Below are 15,900 nucleotides of genomic sequence, written 5' to 3' on the forward strand. Positions count from 1 at the left end.
TATATTTTGAAATTTCTTCTATGATTAAATAAGCACATGAATATGTATATAAATACATTAACCTATTTTTAACACAAATAGTATCATTCTTACGGTAGGGTTTCCTCTGAAAAGTGTTTTTTCCCTCTCCTAAAAGTATGTTTGTACAGCTTTTCCTATCCACTTATATGGCCCTAACAGTTTTAAAATCTCCTCTGCGGTATTCCATTGCATGGAAATACCATCAATTATTTAAACTTTTTCTCTGGATATATATTCAGTTGTTTAAAGGTTTTTAATATCACAGACAATGCTGGAAGCAATGACTCTACCACATGCCTTTGATCAATGATACGAGACCATCTCTAGGAAAATTCTTAGAAGTAACACTGATTGGCCAAAAGAGAGGTGCATTTAAAATGTTGATGATATTACAGATTGGCATCTCAAGGTGGCTACTAATCTATTCTTTCCCCCACAATCAGTATGTGACCTTTACCAACAATGGGTGTGGACTGCATAAGAAGCCACTAGGCTGATCAGGTACATGATATCTGTGATTCAGAGGACACTGGTTTAAAATACATATTTGTAGGTCTTAGATACCAAGAAACTTAAGTTTACTTAGTAAGGAATGGCCAGGCTCCTCGCTCTGAGAAGAAACAAGGTTGAAATGAACTGAAGCTCAGAAAGAGGGGGCTTAACACTCATGGGGTGCTTCCTGCATGCAAGGCACTGCTCTAAGAGCTTTATTTAGATTAAGTCATGCATCCCTCCTCCCGATGCTAAGAGGAAGGTGCTTTTATTATTCCAATTTTAGAGACCAGAAAACTAAGGCACAGAGAAATTAAGTATTTATCCCCTATCACTCAGCTGCTAAATGACAGAGTTCAGATTTGCACTGAGGAAGTTTGAATCCTGAATCAGGTACTTATAACCACTGCTGTGTCTACTCCTATTGATGAGCTAAACACATCTGTTAAATACCTATTCTATGCCAGAAATGATCCTGTACTACTTTGTCCTCACGGCAATACAAAGTATTATCCCCATTCCTCAAAGATATTAAACTTGCTCCAATGACAGAGGGACGGTTTGTACTCAGGCGTGTCTGGTTCTGAAGCCTGTGTTGATTTTACTACACCATGTCTTCAGAATGAAATGTGTCAATATAAGGAAGCTAACCCGGAGTCATTGATGTCAATAAACAGGGCTTATCTGGGGCTGTATCACACCTAACCTTTCCTTCATCAGACTTCTGCATGGTTAGAATGTTCATGTACTTTTAATCCCATGCATGTGATCACAGAGTGGCAATTGGTCCTCTCCCATCAAGAGTGAGCTCAAATTGTCCAGTGTGGACCAGAATTGAAGGCAGAATTAAGGTCCCCCAATTCCAAATATCAACAAAGCCCATTTAAGAAAAGTGACATAGTTGGGTGAGGAGAAGCAGATGGACGCTCACACTCCAACAACATATATCACAAGACTATGGCAGCAACATATTTTTATCTCAGTGAGCAGTTCACTATCAGTCCATCAGAAAATGAAGTCTGGTGCTGGTTCCTGAGTTCACAACTGTACTTCTTTAATGCATACAGAAAGGAGCCAAGGGAAATATGCAGAGCGGCAAGGAAGAGAGGAGTTTAGAGAAGAGGCTTCCAGGTGGGAAAGCCAGCCAATCACTGCTCTATGCGCACACACCACAACCGGTGCAGTGTGTGTGAGTTCAGGCTCTGGGTTCAAATCTGCCCTGCTGCTTGTGTGCTGTGTGACTTTGGACAAGTTACTGAACCTCTCTGGTCATAGTTTCCTCGTCTGGAAAATGAGCAGTACCAATAGTATTTAGCTCTTTAGCCTGTCACGAAGATTAAATATTGCCCAGTACAGACTGCGGCCCTGAAGGCTGACAGTACAGAACAGAATTACCCAAGTCCACACAGATAGATCCCTCCCTTTTATGCTGCAGTCTTATTACTTCTTGTTTAATGCAATCAGGAAAATTTATATCTACATCTACCTTTGGAACTGAGAAGATTTCTACTCACATAGAGTTACATTCTAGAGGTCAGAGTACATAAATCCTTATTTCTATGTCTGGTAGCCCTATTTATGAATAGGCATCATCACAAAATGTTATCATCACAAAACAAACACATTACCAGAACCTATCTTTGATTATCACTGTTCTTAGTCACCAGTCTGACTGTATATGCCACTTAGTCGCCTTTGGAGGTCAATTTGATCAGTTCTTAAAAGCCTTACTTTTTTTGTACACTACAGCTGATAATGTAATATTACCACAAGTATTTTCCTGCACTACACAGTAAAATAAGCAAGCCTGAAAGAAAATGCAAATTTTACTATGTTGTTCAGTTTTAAGGGCAATTAAATATTTGCTTTGAGCTCCTCACATTACACTGCAAATCCATAAAAAACCTACTATCATTTCTGTACCTAAAGCTTATTTAGCATTATGTCTTTGCCATTATTTCCCTTTCACTGAAAATTGGGTTTTCAATTATGCATCATAATCCTATATTATGTGAATTTTATTTGCAAAGAAATTTAGTCTTTTTTTCTGTTTATGTTAAATCAATAACCTCTGTTCCTGTGGGAGGCAGTGGCTCAGGTCTTCTCTATGAGGAGATATCGGCATCTCATGAGACAAAGTTAGCTCTTCTATCTACCCCATGAACAAAGACCGTCAGTGAGATAGGCTGGTCCTACTGGCCAGGATCAGGTGTATATGAAACCAAGACACCTTCTTTAAAAAAAAAGGCATAATAATAATAATTCACTCAAACTAGCTGCTGGAAACTGTGTGGGTCCAAAACAGGTATTTTCACAGTTGAATTTAGAAAAAGGAATCTAAGTTCTATCAGAATGGTTGGTGTCTATAAACACAGCTTCTGTCTTCTATACCTCAATCTTTTGTTCAAGGAATTAAGACAGCGAATTAAATATTAGTCAAAACTTGAGAAGCGGAATAAGCAGTGCCTGAGATGAGACAAAAATGAAAGACTTATACGTCATTTATTTGGGGGAATCAATGGGATGGTCCATTGTGCACACAGCCAGTGGACCCTTGTTGTCTTCCCTTAATAAAAGCTTCCCCCTGTTCGTTTCTGGCTCCCATACCCTAGCCTCCTGGAACCCAATTCAAACTTTTAAGTTGTCTTTGAGTACTCTTTTCCTTAAACCCCTTCCTTTAATTAATCCTGGAGTCCTGTTCACCTTTACTGCATATTTTCCCACATCTTCTCCATTCTTTACACATTGAGTTCAAGAATCCACTTCCTCTTGCCTGGAATACCAAAAGACCCTTCTAACTGATCTCCCGGACTCCTGGCCACTCGCCATCCGGTGTAGTGTTGACACCAAGGCCACAATCACCTTCATACAAGATCATTTTCATCATGTCACTTTTCTGCTCCAAAACCTTCAAGGGGAAAAACTTAAGCTCCATGGCTACAGTTCTTTGACTGATTCTGAGTTATTTTTCCAGGCCTATTTCCCATTAACCGCTTATATATCTTCCATATTCCAGCCAAGTTGCTCATTCCCCTCATCGCCCCAAATCACCTCATTCTGCCTCTTCCATAATGAAATAGCTTCTCAACTCTAAAAAATCCTACCCATCCTTCAACCCCAAAATCAAATACAACCTTTCTGTATATACAAATCAACACTTCCCCTATTCCTTAGCTGGAGTACTGAAATTCCTCCAGCTCTGGGTCCACACTGTCCACAAAATCAGATCAGACCATACAGGGTCTTTCTGTGCCATAGCAATTAGCTTGGGATTTATTCTCTAGGCTATAGAGAATTAATTAACAGTATTAAGCATTGGAATTATAAATCAGAGTTGCATCTAACTCAGATGATGCTCTGGCAGTGGAGAGACTAAACTGGATGGTAGACATTAGTGATACAAGGACCCATGGATCTCCCTGAAGGAAGGGAATGTTTAGGAAAAGAGGATCTGAGCAAAATTCTAAGTGTCTTGAATTTGAGGTTCGGAAGACCACGGTAAGACAAGCAAAGCACATAGGGTGTAGACCTAAGGAGGCACTCACTCTTAGGCCATGCCCTGCACTTGCATGACCCTGAAAGTGAACACTTCCTTACATTCTTTGTCCTATGTACAGAGCTTGCCTCACCCTGAGTTTCGATGGTATATTCTGTATAGACATCACCTTGGCAGCCAAGGAGGTGCACATCACAGATCACCCTTCAAAAAAGAACTTGCTGTTGAGTTGCAAGAAGCAGAGAAAGCTGACAGCCTCCAGCTACAGAACATTCAGGAATGGCCTCAACTTTTGAGACACAGCCATGCCCTTCCTTCCTGGGAATCTCCAGTCAGTGGTTTAGCAGGTTAGGGGTACTCGGCCTGGCCATTTCTGTCCAATGTGGGGTTCCTCTAATAGGTAGCCTTCCTTTTGGAGATTGTCCCTGAATTGGAAGAGGCTGTGTCTGCACTGTGGTCTGAAGACTTTCCCTGCACAGCTCTGCTTCCTTCCTCTTTTATCTTTACCCTCCAGTAAAATACTTGCTCAGTAATTCTGTCTCAGCATTTGTTACCAAAGGACCTAAATGATACATCTAGTCAGCAACTGGTCACACCAGTCTGGAACTGGAGCTAAGATGAAGTGAAGGGGCTTTGAAGTGTAGTGGTTAGAAGGTTGGGCTCCAGAGTCTAGGTTCAGATCCCAGCTCACCCATTTCTGACCTTGTATAATCTTAGACAAGTTATAGAACTTCTCAGTACCTCAATTTCTTCATATATAGGATGAATATTTTAATTAGTCAATGAAGACTATATGAGATAGTCCATTTAAAGTATTAGCATAGTACCTGGTCCAGAGTAATGTTCAAGAAATATTAACATTATTGCATAGATTTTGAAATGCTGCTTTACAGAGGTTGACAGAATAAAATAGAAGAAATGTTCACTGGCTCAAAGAATTTTCCATAGGACATAATAAGGCTAGTAAAGATTAATTTGAAATATTTCATACCCACCTCTGTACTTTTTTTTTCAATTTCTCTTGCTGTTACTCCCAATGTGGTTCCTCTTCCCCATATAATATCACCTTTTTTCCTTCTGACATGATTTGTTTCCACTCAGATTTCTTTTCCATCCATGCAAAATGCCTATTTCTCTGCTTTCTTTCAATTGCTGCTAATAACTGCCTTCAAACTTGGTTAAGAATTCACCTCCTCCAGTTTCCCTGGCTTGTCTGCCCTATCCATCCCAACTGTGATCATTCCTCTCTACTTCAGACTCTAAGAACGGAAACATTTTGAAACTAGGTAGGGTAAAATATTCTCCAATTAGTAATAAGAAAAGAGCAGGAAAGCATCTCTTCTTTCTTAAGACCTCCCAACCCCACCCACCCACTTACTCAATGCCAGGTTATGATTTGGCAAAGCGATGTTCAATGAATGCTTACTTAAAGGATGGATGTTTCAGCCATGATGCATGGTCAGTCCACAAATTATATTTTTATAGCTTCTTTCTATATGTGAACCTTAAAAAATGAACTGTTTCATAAGACAGTCTCAGTCATACAACAGAGAAATTATTCTATGAGGTAAGTGTTTTTCAATCACTTTAGGTATTATAGGTAAGATAAATCTGTTTTATAAAATAAAGACCAGATCTATGATACATCTAAAAGCCAGTAGGAAATCATAATTAGAGACAGATGGCGAATGTGGCATTCTTTCCTCTATTTGGTACACATAATATTCCCTACAAAATGGCATTGTATGTTTTCCTGTTGCCACACAGTGCCACACAAACTCAGAAAAATAAAACCTCTTTTTATGCCTATGAAACTGACTTCAAACAAAATAACCAACTTCAAAAGTAAGATGAAAGGGTTTTGTATTGTGGTTGAATGCAATGAATGTTTTTACAAAGCTTAATATTTGTATATTACATTAATGCATATTGCAATACATACAAAAAAAGTACTAAATCTTCAGTCATCCTGTACATTCAATTTGAGAACTTCATCAAGTTATTCACATTCAGAGACAAGATTTCTACATCAAACAGGTCACAATATTAGATGTATTTAAATATTGGAAATGAATAATACTTAAAATCAGTTACACATAGAACAATACACAAGTCTAACATTAACAGGCAACACAGGTTTTTAATGGCTTCTAATATAATATGTTCTTTCAAGGAATCATTTGAACATAATGAAATGCATTTTTACTGTACTGTTTGAGCAATTATGAATTGAACATGGCTGATAAAAATAAGTATTAAAATTTATGCAACATTTTTGGAAATACATATAATCCTCTGTGAGTATACAGATGTATAACTGATAAAACATTAGATCTCAAACACTAAAAAGTAACAGTGATTTTCACACTAATTTTCAAGAATATATCTTTTCACTGTTACAATTCAGTAAGCTATTTTACCAAAGTTTACAGTCATCTCAAATTCAAAGCAAATTAAAATTAATTTGTCTATAATCAATATCATGAAGTAAAGTAATTAATAACCAATATAAAATAATTAACCTGTTTACTATCTCATTTTAAATATGGTAAGTAGCTACAACAAGATGGCATTAACACTATCCTAACCTGGTATACTTAAGTTTACATTTAAGTTGTTTCCATTTGCAAATATCAATACCTACTGTACACTTAGAAACTCACTTGTGAAAATCTGCTTCATTTAATTTCTCAGAAAACTGCTAATTCAACCTACTTTTGTTTGTGAATTCTGAGTTGCTACATTATTTTCTTATCTTCACAACAATTAGTAATTACTGATCCCTCAAACAGCAAGAACAGAATGCAAAGTGAAAGAATTATTACAATATGAAGACAAGAAAGCAAATCTTATTCTACAAGTGAGCAATACTCAAGAGAAGTTGTTTATCTTAAATGCATAGCACATTACAGTCCTAATTAGCTCACCACCACAGTGAGAAATATACATACACATTTTTCAAAACAAGTCTTTTAAATAAAGTACTGCAAGCATCTTTGTAGCTAAAGGATTTGAAATAGCAATTAAGTCTGAACCTTAAATCATCTGTCTCTATAACTAGAAGAGCAAGTCCCCAGGATGTAAATCTCACCCAATGAGACAAGGGATGCTGAATGTATTATTAATTGCTAATAATTTCTTAATTTTAGAAGCTAGCACCCAGTACTGGCAAAGAAATGATGTGATTTATGAGCCCACACGCTCATGCTGCTTTACTAGAGTTCAATAAACACATGCACATCCTAAATGTACAGTGTGAATGCAATTTCTCCAAGCCAGGAAACAGAGCAGGACTCGGCAATAGCAAATTTACCCCATCTACTTATTATTCCAGCACCAGTATTTAGAGTGCCTAAAATGCCTGCTGAACACTGCGGCTCAGCATCCCCATGGGGTTACTCTGAAGCAGAACCACATCTCTTCCCCTCCGTGATTACTGAGTTTTAAGAAGGCAGGTAACATGGGGTAGAAATTTTCGTGCAGCAGCAAGATAACTCTTCTCTCCAAATTTTCAAAAACGCAACACTCCCTGCCCACACACACACATACACACACACACACACACCACCTTTTTTAAGAAAGAAAGGAGGGTTTTTCAAAAAGGTGCCTAAAACATGCCGTTTGCATAGGGATGAAAACCGTGTTTTTCCTCTACTTGCTGCCGTGTGAGATGTTTACAGATCTGATTAGAAAACCTGGATGTACATAAAAAGTAGTGCTTTCAATGAGATCCCTTTAGTGAAATCTGTCTGCAGACAAATGTGTCCATAAATAATACATATTTATGTCAACATGCTTACATTAACAAGGACACAGACACACACACCTAGGCATTAATTAAGCTTACACTGTCCTCCAAGCCCCCTTTAACATTTTAGCATGCATGTTATTCAGAAGACAGATTTTTTAAAAAATAATAAGCAGCTGCATATAATGCATGCCAAAGTGGCATGTTAAGAGGAGCAAATACATTACCAGACGCATTTTGAAGTTTCTGGAACACCTGCAGGTAAAAGGAGCCTGTGAATCGATGCTGGCACGCGGTTCTTCCTCCAAATCCCAGAGCTCGGTGTGACTGTGGGGGAATGTGAGGCGAGTGTGAGGCTGGAAACCTTTGAGTTGAGCTCACTCTAAGCATCAGAAAGCCTCAAAGAGGGGAAAGAAAAAGGCAGCCCACAGACAGCTAGATGAGAAACTTCTGGCACCTCTCCAGCTCAGGAATGAATTCTCTGTAATTTGGAGACGTATAGTGATGGAAATGAAGAGAAACTTGGATTTACGGGGGAATTTGCTCAGCCATGCAGAAATGGGCAGGTAGCCGTCTCTCAGCTCATTTTAAAACAGTCATTCAGGAGCAAGACTGAATCAAAAAATTAACTGGCACCCTTTCTCTGAAAAAAATAAAAAGGCTACTCCTGCCAGCTTCCCAAGATGCCTTTACAAACTTCAAATGGATCATTCCATCAGCTATTTGTTGCACATTTTATTAATCCCAGTGCAGAGGTAAACTGGAAAATCTAATTCCTTTTATGTAGAAAACTGGATTTATTGCTTCTTTTTATAATGCACTTTAGTCATATGAACACACAGATTTACTTACAGAGTTCTCGATTCTTGTGTAACACCACTACTGTTTGGTCCAGATAAAATGCGAAAAGGTTTGTTTGCAGCTTTTCAAGGAAGTGGAGAAAAATGTTTTAATACTCAGAAGCTGAGCTGAGTACAGATATTTAAATGTAGAGTTTGAAGCAAAAAGAGTATAAAGGAAGCGCCCTGAGCCATTAAGTGCCACGTAAGAGATACAGTTATAGATGAGCACCGAGCAGGCAGGTGGCTCAAGTCTATAAATATATACATAATTAAGGATGGGAAGAAAAGAGCTTTGGCAAATTAAGTTCTTAGAGACAATAGCTGTGATTTTGTTTAGGCTTACAAATAGGCTAATAACTCCTGGGAAGCACATGCGGGCTTCACCTTGTCTGAAGAACTCCTCAGCTCACACATAGAGAGCAAGGTTGGAAGCCTCGCACACTGGCAATCTATATTCAAATGTAATGAGGAGAAGGACGATATTACTGTGAAGAATGTTGTCATATTACATCGTGCCTGTGTGGCTTAACTACTCATCCAACCTTGCAAATGGCCATTTGCCTGGACTCGATAGCAAATGTGCTGTTGATGGGAGGGCGGAGGTGGGAGGCCGGTTTTATTTGTTTTACTACCCGTGCACCTTTGGGAGGTTTGGGATAAAACGCATGGGCTGAGTGTGGGAGTGATTCTTTTCAAGGCCATGTTTATCTGTAATAAATTCAAAGTAGAATTAATGAGGACCAATTAAGCTATTTATTATTTTAACTCTTGAGGTCAAGGGCAGAACAGTGTTTATGTATACTGATAAGAGGGTCGATGGCAAGACAGCTGAAGATGGCCGGGCTCAATAAACACGTATTGACCAAGAAACTTCCCAGCCTCCTCACATCTCAGGGCCCAGTCCTTTCTGTTTAGGAGTCTTTTTTTTCTTATCTCTTCAATGCCATCTGCTTCATCTTTCCATTCAACACACATGTAGTGAATGAGACACTCCAGCTGGTGGCGCAGACACTTAAGACAAGGCCCCCCTCAAGATGCTCACCATTGTCTTGCAGGACCACAGTGGGTGTCAGGAAGGGATGAGCACAACCAGAGTACTTATCAGCATCTAGGCTCACCACAAACTCTTTTTCCCTTTGGGTGCACTTTTGACAAGGAGAGGCAAGCAGAGTTTGTGCATGTGTTTTGGAAGCTCCCCCTAGGTGATTCTGATTGGGTCCTTCCTCCATCACACAGAAGTAAGGGTGATTCAAGATGACTGCGACCAGCCCTCCAGTAACTGAAGGGAGGGCATCCCATTCACTGCTGTGACTCAAGTGCAGAACCACTGGAGCCAACCTACACGCGGTGTCTGCTCATCCCACGCCAAGGAGAAGGCCCACATGGCCTCGGCGTGCCCTAGAGCCTGGCTCTGCAGGTTCTGAATGGATCTGGAAGCCAAAGCTAAAGGCTAAAGAAAGCACAGATATTTTGGTTCATTCATACCACCTCTCTGAGCCTCTATCTCCTTATGTGTCGAATGAGAGGGCAGGGCGGGCTTTGAGTCTGTGATTTCTCTGCCAAAACATATGTGCTCGCTCTCTGAGGGAGGCAGCTCTATGCTACACTGGCACCCACACAACAGCAAGCCTGGGGTCAGAACTCAGAATTCTCCTTTCTACCACCTCACTGCTTTAAAGTGCCTACTCAGCAAATCGAATTTCGTGAGGGTGAAGCTTTAGCGTAAGGAGCTAGGAAACCAACATTGCATGCCTCTCCTTCTCTACTTCTTCACAGGGGACCATTGAGGAACTCAGAATGTGGAAACAAGCACGTTATCCACTGGCTCCCTCCCTCCTCTGCTCCAGCAACTGCCTCGGCTCCAGCCCCAGAGGACCCCCTAGTAAGTGACTTACTGGAACCTTCAGCCAGCGTGGTCACACAGCCAGAAGCCAGGCTGTCACCCAGTGCCACCCCCCTCTACGGCAAGTTCCCTTCTAATGAGTGTGAGGATCTGGAAGGGTGGACTTGCGCTTTCCAGAACAGCTCCTCCAGGTTCTGCTGCTAATTTCTGAGGGTGGAGGAGAGTCCAGGCCACTCTTCAGAGATGTAGGAGGAGAACAGCCACACTGTCCTCAGATGGCCAGCCTGCCTGCCCACCCCATCCCTCCCTCAGCACAAGCTCACTCTGTGTTCCACAAGCCCACCCACGGTGACCGTAAGAATAGCTCAGCGGGGACGGCTCACCTGGCCTCCTCTCCACTGGACTGCTCTGCATTCACTCAGGAAGAAAACCAGCCTGGCAGGTATTTTGAAGACAAAGCTCCTGTGACCAACTAAAATATAAATCTCTTCATGTAACAATTCTACTAAAAATTAAATGATTTCTCTCTCCTCTAGTTCTCTAGTTAAGAAGATCCGAAAAGCTTGTCCTTGATGCACGAAGAGAAGGAATAGCACAAATGTTCACAGGTGGTGGCACTGCAGAAATGCTGGAGACACAGACTTGAGTTTGAAGACAAGATGGTCTACCTAGTGGGTCTTCAGCTAAGCCATTTAAATTTCCTCAGACTGCTTCCTCCTTTGTAAAAGAAAAAATACCTACCTGATCAAGTCACTCTGAGAGTCAAAAATCTTAAAAACTCCTGATACATCAAGAAATAGTCATTCACATTATAATAATCAAAAGCGTCGACTCACCCTCAAGACCCCATTCACCTGTGGAAACAGGCAATGTCTTAGTCATCTGCCTTCTCCCGAGTATGCATGCCACGTGCCTCGATGGCCGTTACACAAGTTTGTTTATTTGTTTTTAGCATCTACGTCTCCCACATTCCCAGCTAGGTGCCAGGGACACGGCAATGGACAAGACGCAGGTGGCTCCTGCCCTCATTTGGCTCACAGTCCAGTGAGGGAGATGAAAATTAAGTGTTGCAGTCCATGGGATCGCAAAGAGTCAGACACAACTGAGTGTTTAATGCTTTTAAGCATTTTGAAAATAATACTTCAGGAATTCCTTGGCAGTCCAATGGTTAGGACTCTAGGCTTTCACTGCCAAGGGGCTGGGTTCAATCCCTGGTCAATGAACTAAAACCTTGGAAGCCTCAAGGTACAGCCATTAAAAAAAAAAATGTGGAGGGACATCTTCTGTCCTTTATGCTGAAGCTGAAGCTCCAATACTTTGGCTACCTGATGTGAAAAGCCAACTTACTGGAAAAGACGCTGATGCTGGGAAAGATTGAAGGCAGGAAGAGAAGGAGATGACAGAAGATGAGATGGCTGGTTGGCATCACCAACTCAGTGAACATGAGTTTGAACAAACTCTGGGAGATGGTGAAGGACAGGGAAGCCTGGCGAGCTATAGTCCATGGGTTCACAAAGAGTTGGACGTGACTGAGTGACTGAACAACAAAATATATAAGTTCAATACATAAATTAAGTGCTTACTAAAATACATGTTTCAGCCTGCCATAACAAACTACCATAGACGGGGTGGCTTAAACAACAGATCCAGAGACTGGGAAGTCTGATATCAAGGTGCCTAAAGGTTCAGTTCCTGGTGAGAGCCCCCTTCAGGGCTTGTAGACAGTCACACTCTCGCTGCATCCTGGTGTCACTTCCTCTTTGCACAAGGGCACCATTCTTGTCATGGGGGTCCCACCCTCATGGCTCAGCTAAACCTAACCACTTGTCAAGAGTCCTACCTCTAAATACCATCATGTTGAGGACTGGAACTTCAATGTATGAATTTTGAAAAAGCAAATTCAATCCATAAAAATATACAAAGGAATTAACTGACTTGTTAATGATAATCTTTTTAGTTTGTAACAGCCCAGACAATGTCAAGGGCACAAATGAAAGAATATGTGTGACTGCTTCCAATAATCATCTACAAACTGGGGTCTTAGGGCTAGGTGGGCTGGCCCTCATGAAGTGGCAGGTTTCCTCCCTGAGACCCACCAGACTTGCTAGTCCGGGAGACCCTTTGATCTGTCCTCATGGGCCCTTTCATTCCACCAGCGAAACGTTCTGATTCCTGGCCTCACTGTTCTACATCCAAGCTGTCAGAAATGCAATAACATTTTTTTAAAGAGCAACCAGGATTTTAATTAAAGTTCCAGGGATCCAGCCAAGGATATTTTTTCTAAAAGAGAAGCAATATCTGTTTTTGGAGACAGAACATTTCATAACAGAGATCTCATATATTTCAATGAATGACAAATAGTGACACGTACTGTACCCACACAGGAACCAGACTGTGGAATGCCATGTGTGTGCACGTGTGCATGTGTGTGCATGTTTAATGCTCATCCTGCCTAATGAGGATGAAGTCAGGGAGACAAATGCACTCCAGTTGCTTAAACCATTCAGATACTTAAGGCAGACAGTTAATGGAACAACATTAGAGCTTGTGTCTTAAGGGCAGGAGACTACCTTTTGTTCTCTCTGATGATTCCCTTTGATTTAAAAGGCTTTGGCTACAAGACTCCTGGCAAACAGCATTAGGTAAGAATTCAACTTCTGCAAGTGCTGGTCAGCAGATGCCTAAATACACCTGATATAGGCAGAGACCACGTGGGGCACTGCAGTTCCACAGGGCTCATGCTCAGTTGCAAAGGAATTTAAAGCAGAATGAGGCCCCAGCATCACAGCTGTTGAGTTTGGCAAGATTATTCCACCTATGAGTTTTGCCTTGTAAATCCATGTTTGCTGCTTGGAAAGTCTCTAGTAATCTCCCCCCCAAAATCTCTAGTAACCTCCAGAAAATCTCTAATAATCAAGACAGTCAGGGGCTATAGAAAGTGAGCTCCAAAGCCACACAGCTTCCTCCATGAACCTGAAAAGGCTTGCTTGTGGGCAGGGGGTGCACCCATGTCCATCTTAGGCCCATCTGGGGTCCTTAGATACTGTGAAACTGCGGCGTAAGTGGAACGCCTGTTAGGAGCTGGCAGGCCACCTCAGGCAGAAGGGCCAGAGGCTTAGAAGCTTCTGGTGTCTGCTCATCCCCAGAGATGTGGCATTGCCATGGGCCAGCAGCCACAGATGGCGCTCTGCATAGACAGGGAAGGGCAGACGCCATGGGTCTGCAGGAAGTCTCAGCCAAGACGCTGGCTGAGCACCACTACTAAGCCTATGGACATGGAACAGGAAGCTGGACGTTGGATGGTGTTAGCCCTACTTTCCTAAACTTATGGTTTTATTTCTTTGGATGCAAATGACAAAGAATAAGGAGGTAATTTTATGAAAGGATAACAGACAGTGCCATGCTAGACAGACATCTCAACCCTAAACACTTACTCACATAAGAAAACATTAATGTGATTTCCCCACCTCTGGTAAACTATCAACAATTAGGCTAAATTACCCCCCAACCTACCTTTTTACATCAATTTCAGCAGGTGATAATTGCTATAAACTCACAAGATAATGTAACAGATACACATATATGATTCTTTATCATTCTCTATTTTGCTGTAAGGCAAATACATTGTATTCTTTAAGTGACAACAGCAAGTGACAATATTTTCAAGCCCTGAAAGGCTAGCCAGTAGAAGAAAATGAGAACAATGTGTAAGCACCACCTACAGAAATCCAAGGTATGGAAAGTGAGTGCCTAGGAGTTAATTGTCTGACTCTTTGTGACCCCATGGACTGTAGCCTGCTGGCTCCTCTGTCCATGGAATTCTCCAGGCAAGAATACTGGAGTGGGTTGCCATTCCCTTCTCCAGGGGCTCTTCCTGACCCAGGGATCAAAGTCAGGTCTCCCATATTGCAGGCAGATTCTTTACTCTCTGAGCTACCAGGGAAACCCATAGACATACAGGAGTCAATTACCAACTCAGAATGGGGCGGGGAGGGGGGGGGGTGTAGATAATTTAGATAATTGCTTTACAATGTTGCACTATACAGAGCATTGCCGGGGGGGGGGGGGGGTGTTCCACAGCACGCACACTTGATCCTCACTCCAAAGGAAATGGGTCCAAGCAGGGGACAAGAACTGGACCAGGAGTCAGAAGACCCAGGGCTGCAGTTGCTGGTCCATCACCCAGCCCTGTGATCTCAGCCCCAGATGTCTCTTCAGTGTAGTGGGGGTCATGTATGCCCTGCCTACTTTGCAGTATTGATGTATGGAGAAATAACACTGTTATACTAATTTGTATACTGCCTGAAAACAGTATGCAAATATACTGTAGTCTTACTGCCCTACCTCAGCCCAGATCATCACTAGCAAATCATTACTATTCCATCCACAGAAGTTTAAGCAAAGGGAGAAAGTGCCTCTAAGAACCTGAAGAGGGAGTCAGTGTATGGAGGATTAAGCCATACAAAAGAGAGACAAGAAAAATCAAACTTCCCCCTTGCTAACCAGTCCAGCCCAGTCAGGGGCAGGGCAGCTTCAATTAAGTGCCGGGCTTCCAGAGAGCCTCGTAGATTGACTATCAAAATTCCTGCTCAATTGAACTGAAACCCTGCAAAGTGGCCACCACTAAGACTCACCCAGGAATTCCTCATGTAAACAGTAGTCGATGTCAATTAACCTTTGTGAACATGAAAAATAAATGGAAAGGTTGAGGAATTAACAAGGAGATAAACACAGATGCCAGACACAAACATGATGTTACTGTAGAGGCTACAATCACATGGTGGTTAATTTTAGTATCCTCGAAATGGCTCTCGTGATAAAAGATCTTTTCTAAAAAATGGAAGGGCATTAAAAATAGGGGCTGAGTCTAATCTCTGTTTTCCCCTGTAGCACTCTGATTAGTCCCACATCTGCAGTGGCAGTGCAAATATTTATTGACGATACCATATTGGTGCCCTTCTGAATGAATGCTCAAAGAATCAGTAAATATATTGCATTCAGCTGTGTATCATTCAACTTCCTTAATTGAAGATTCAAGCAAAATTAATTAAATCCATAAGTTATGGAGACATCCTTTCCCCTAAGGGGGAAAAAAAAGATTCATGGAGCGTAGAACAGAGTGACAACATCACTTGAGTCCAGTGGCAGGCAGCTCCATAGCAACGATGCAGTTGCAAGCTGCCACCCCCACCCCTTGGGCTAGCCCCCTTCTCTTCACATCTGCACATCCCACTTCCATCCAGCAACACGTGAGGCCTCACAGACATGTGTCAACAACCCAGAGACAAGTTCGAGCTATGTTCAGACCACCCCTGACCCATGGCCCAAAACAGCTCCACTGCACAGCTGCTGGGCTTAGATGTGTACGGACGAGTTACGCAGTCCTGCCCTTAAGACACTGAACCAAATGCAGAGGTCAGTAACTGTTAGAACTCCTATCTTCCCTTACATTTTTGGC

General features: G+C 41.7%; 1 protein-coding gene across 1 annotated transcript in view; it reads right to left on the minus strand.

Moving 5' to 3' along the window:
* The window catches only part of IQCJ (IQ motif containing J), a 203,752-nt gene extending 195,658 nt beyond the window's left edge, over positions 1–8,094 (minus strand). The window contains exon 1 of the mRNA XM_043473394.1: positions 7,985–8,094. Within this exon, the coding sequence (XP_043329329.1) occupies positions 7,985–7,993 (9 nt within the window). The 5' untranslated portion in view covers positions 7,994–8,094. The remainder of the gene's footprint in view (positions 1–7,984) is intronic.
* Between the last annotated feature and the right edge of the window lie 7,806 nt (positions 8,095–15,900).

The sequence above is a fragment of the Cervus canadensis genome, chromosome 7, assembly GCF_019320065.1.
Source record: "Cervus canadensis isolate Bull #8, Minnesota chromosome 7, ASM1932006v1, whole genome shotgun sequence".
In the NCBI taxonomy this organism is placed as follows: Eukaryota; Metazoa; Chordata; class Mammalia; order Artiodactyla; family Cervidae; genus Cervus; species Cervus canadensis.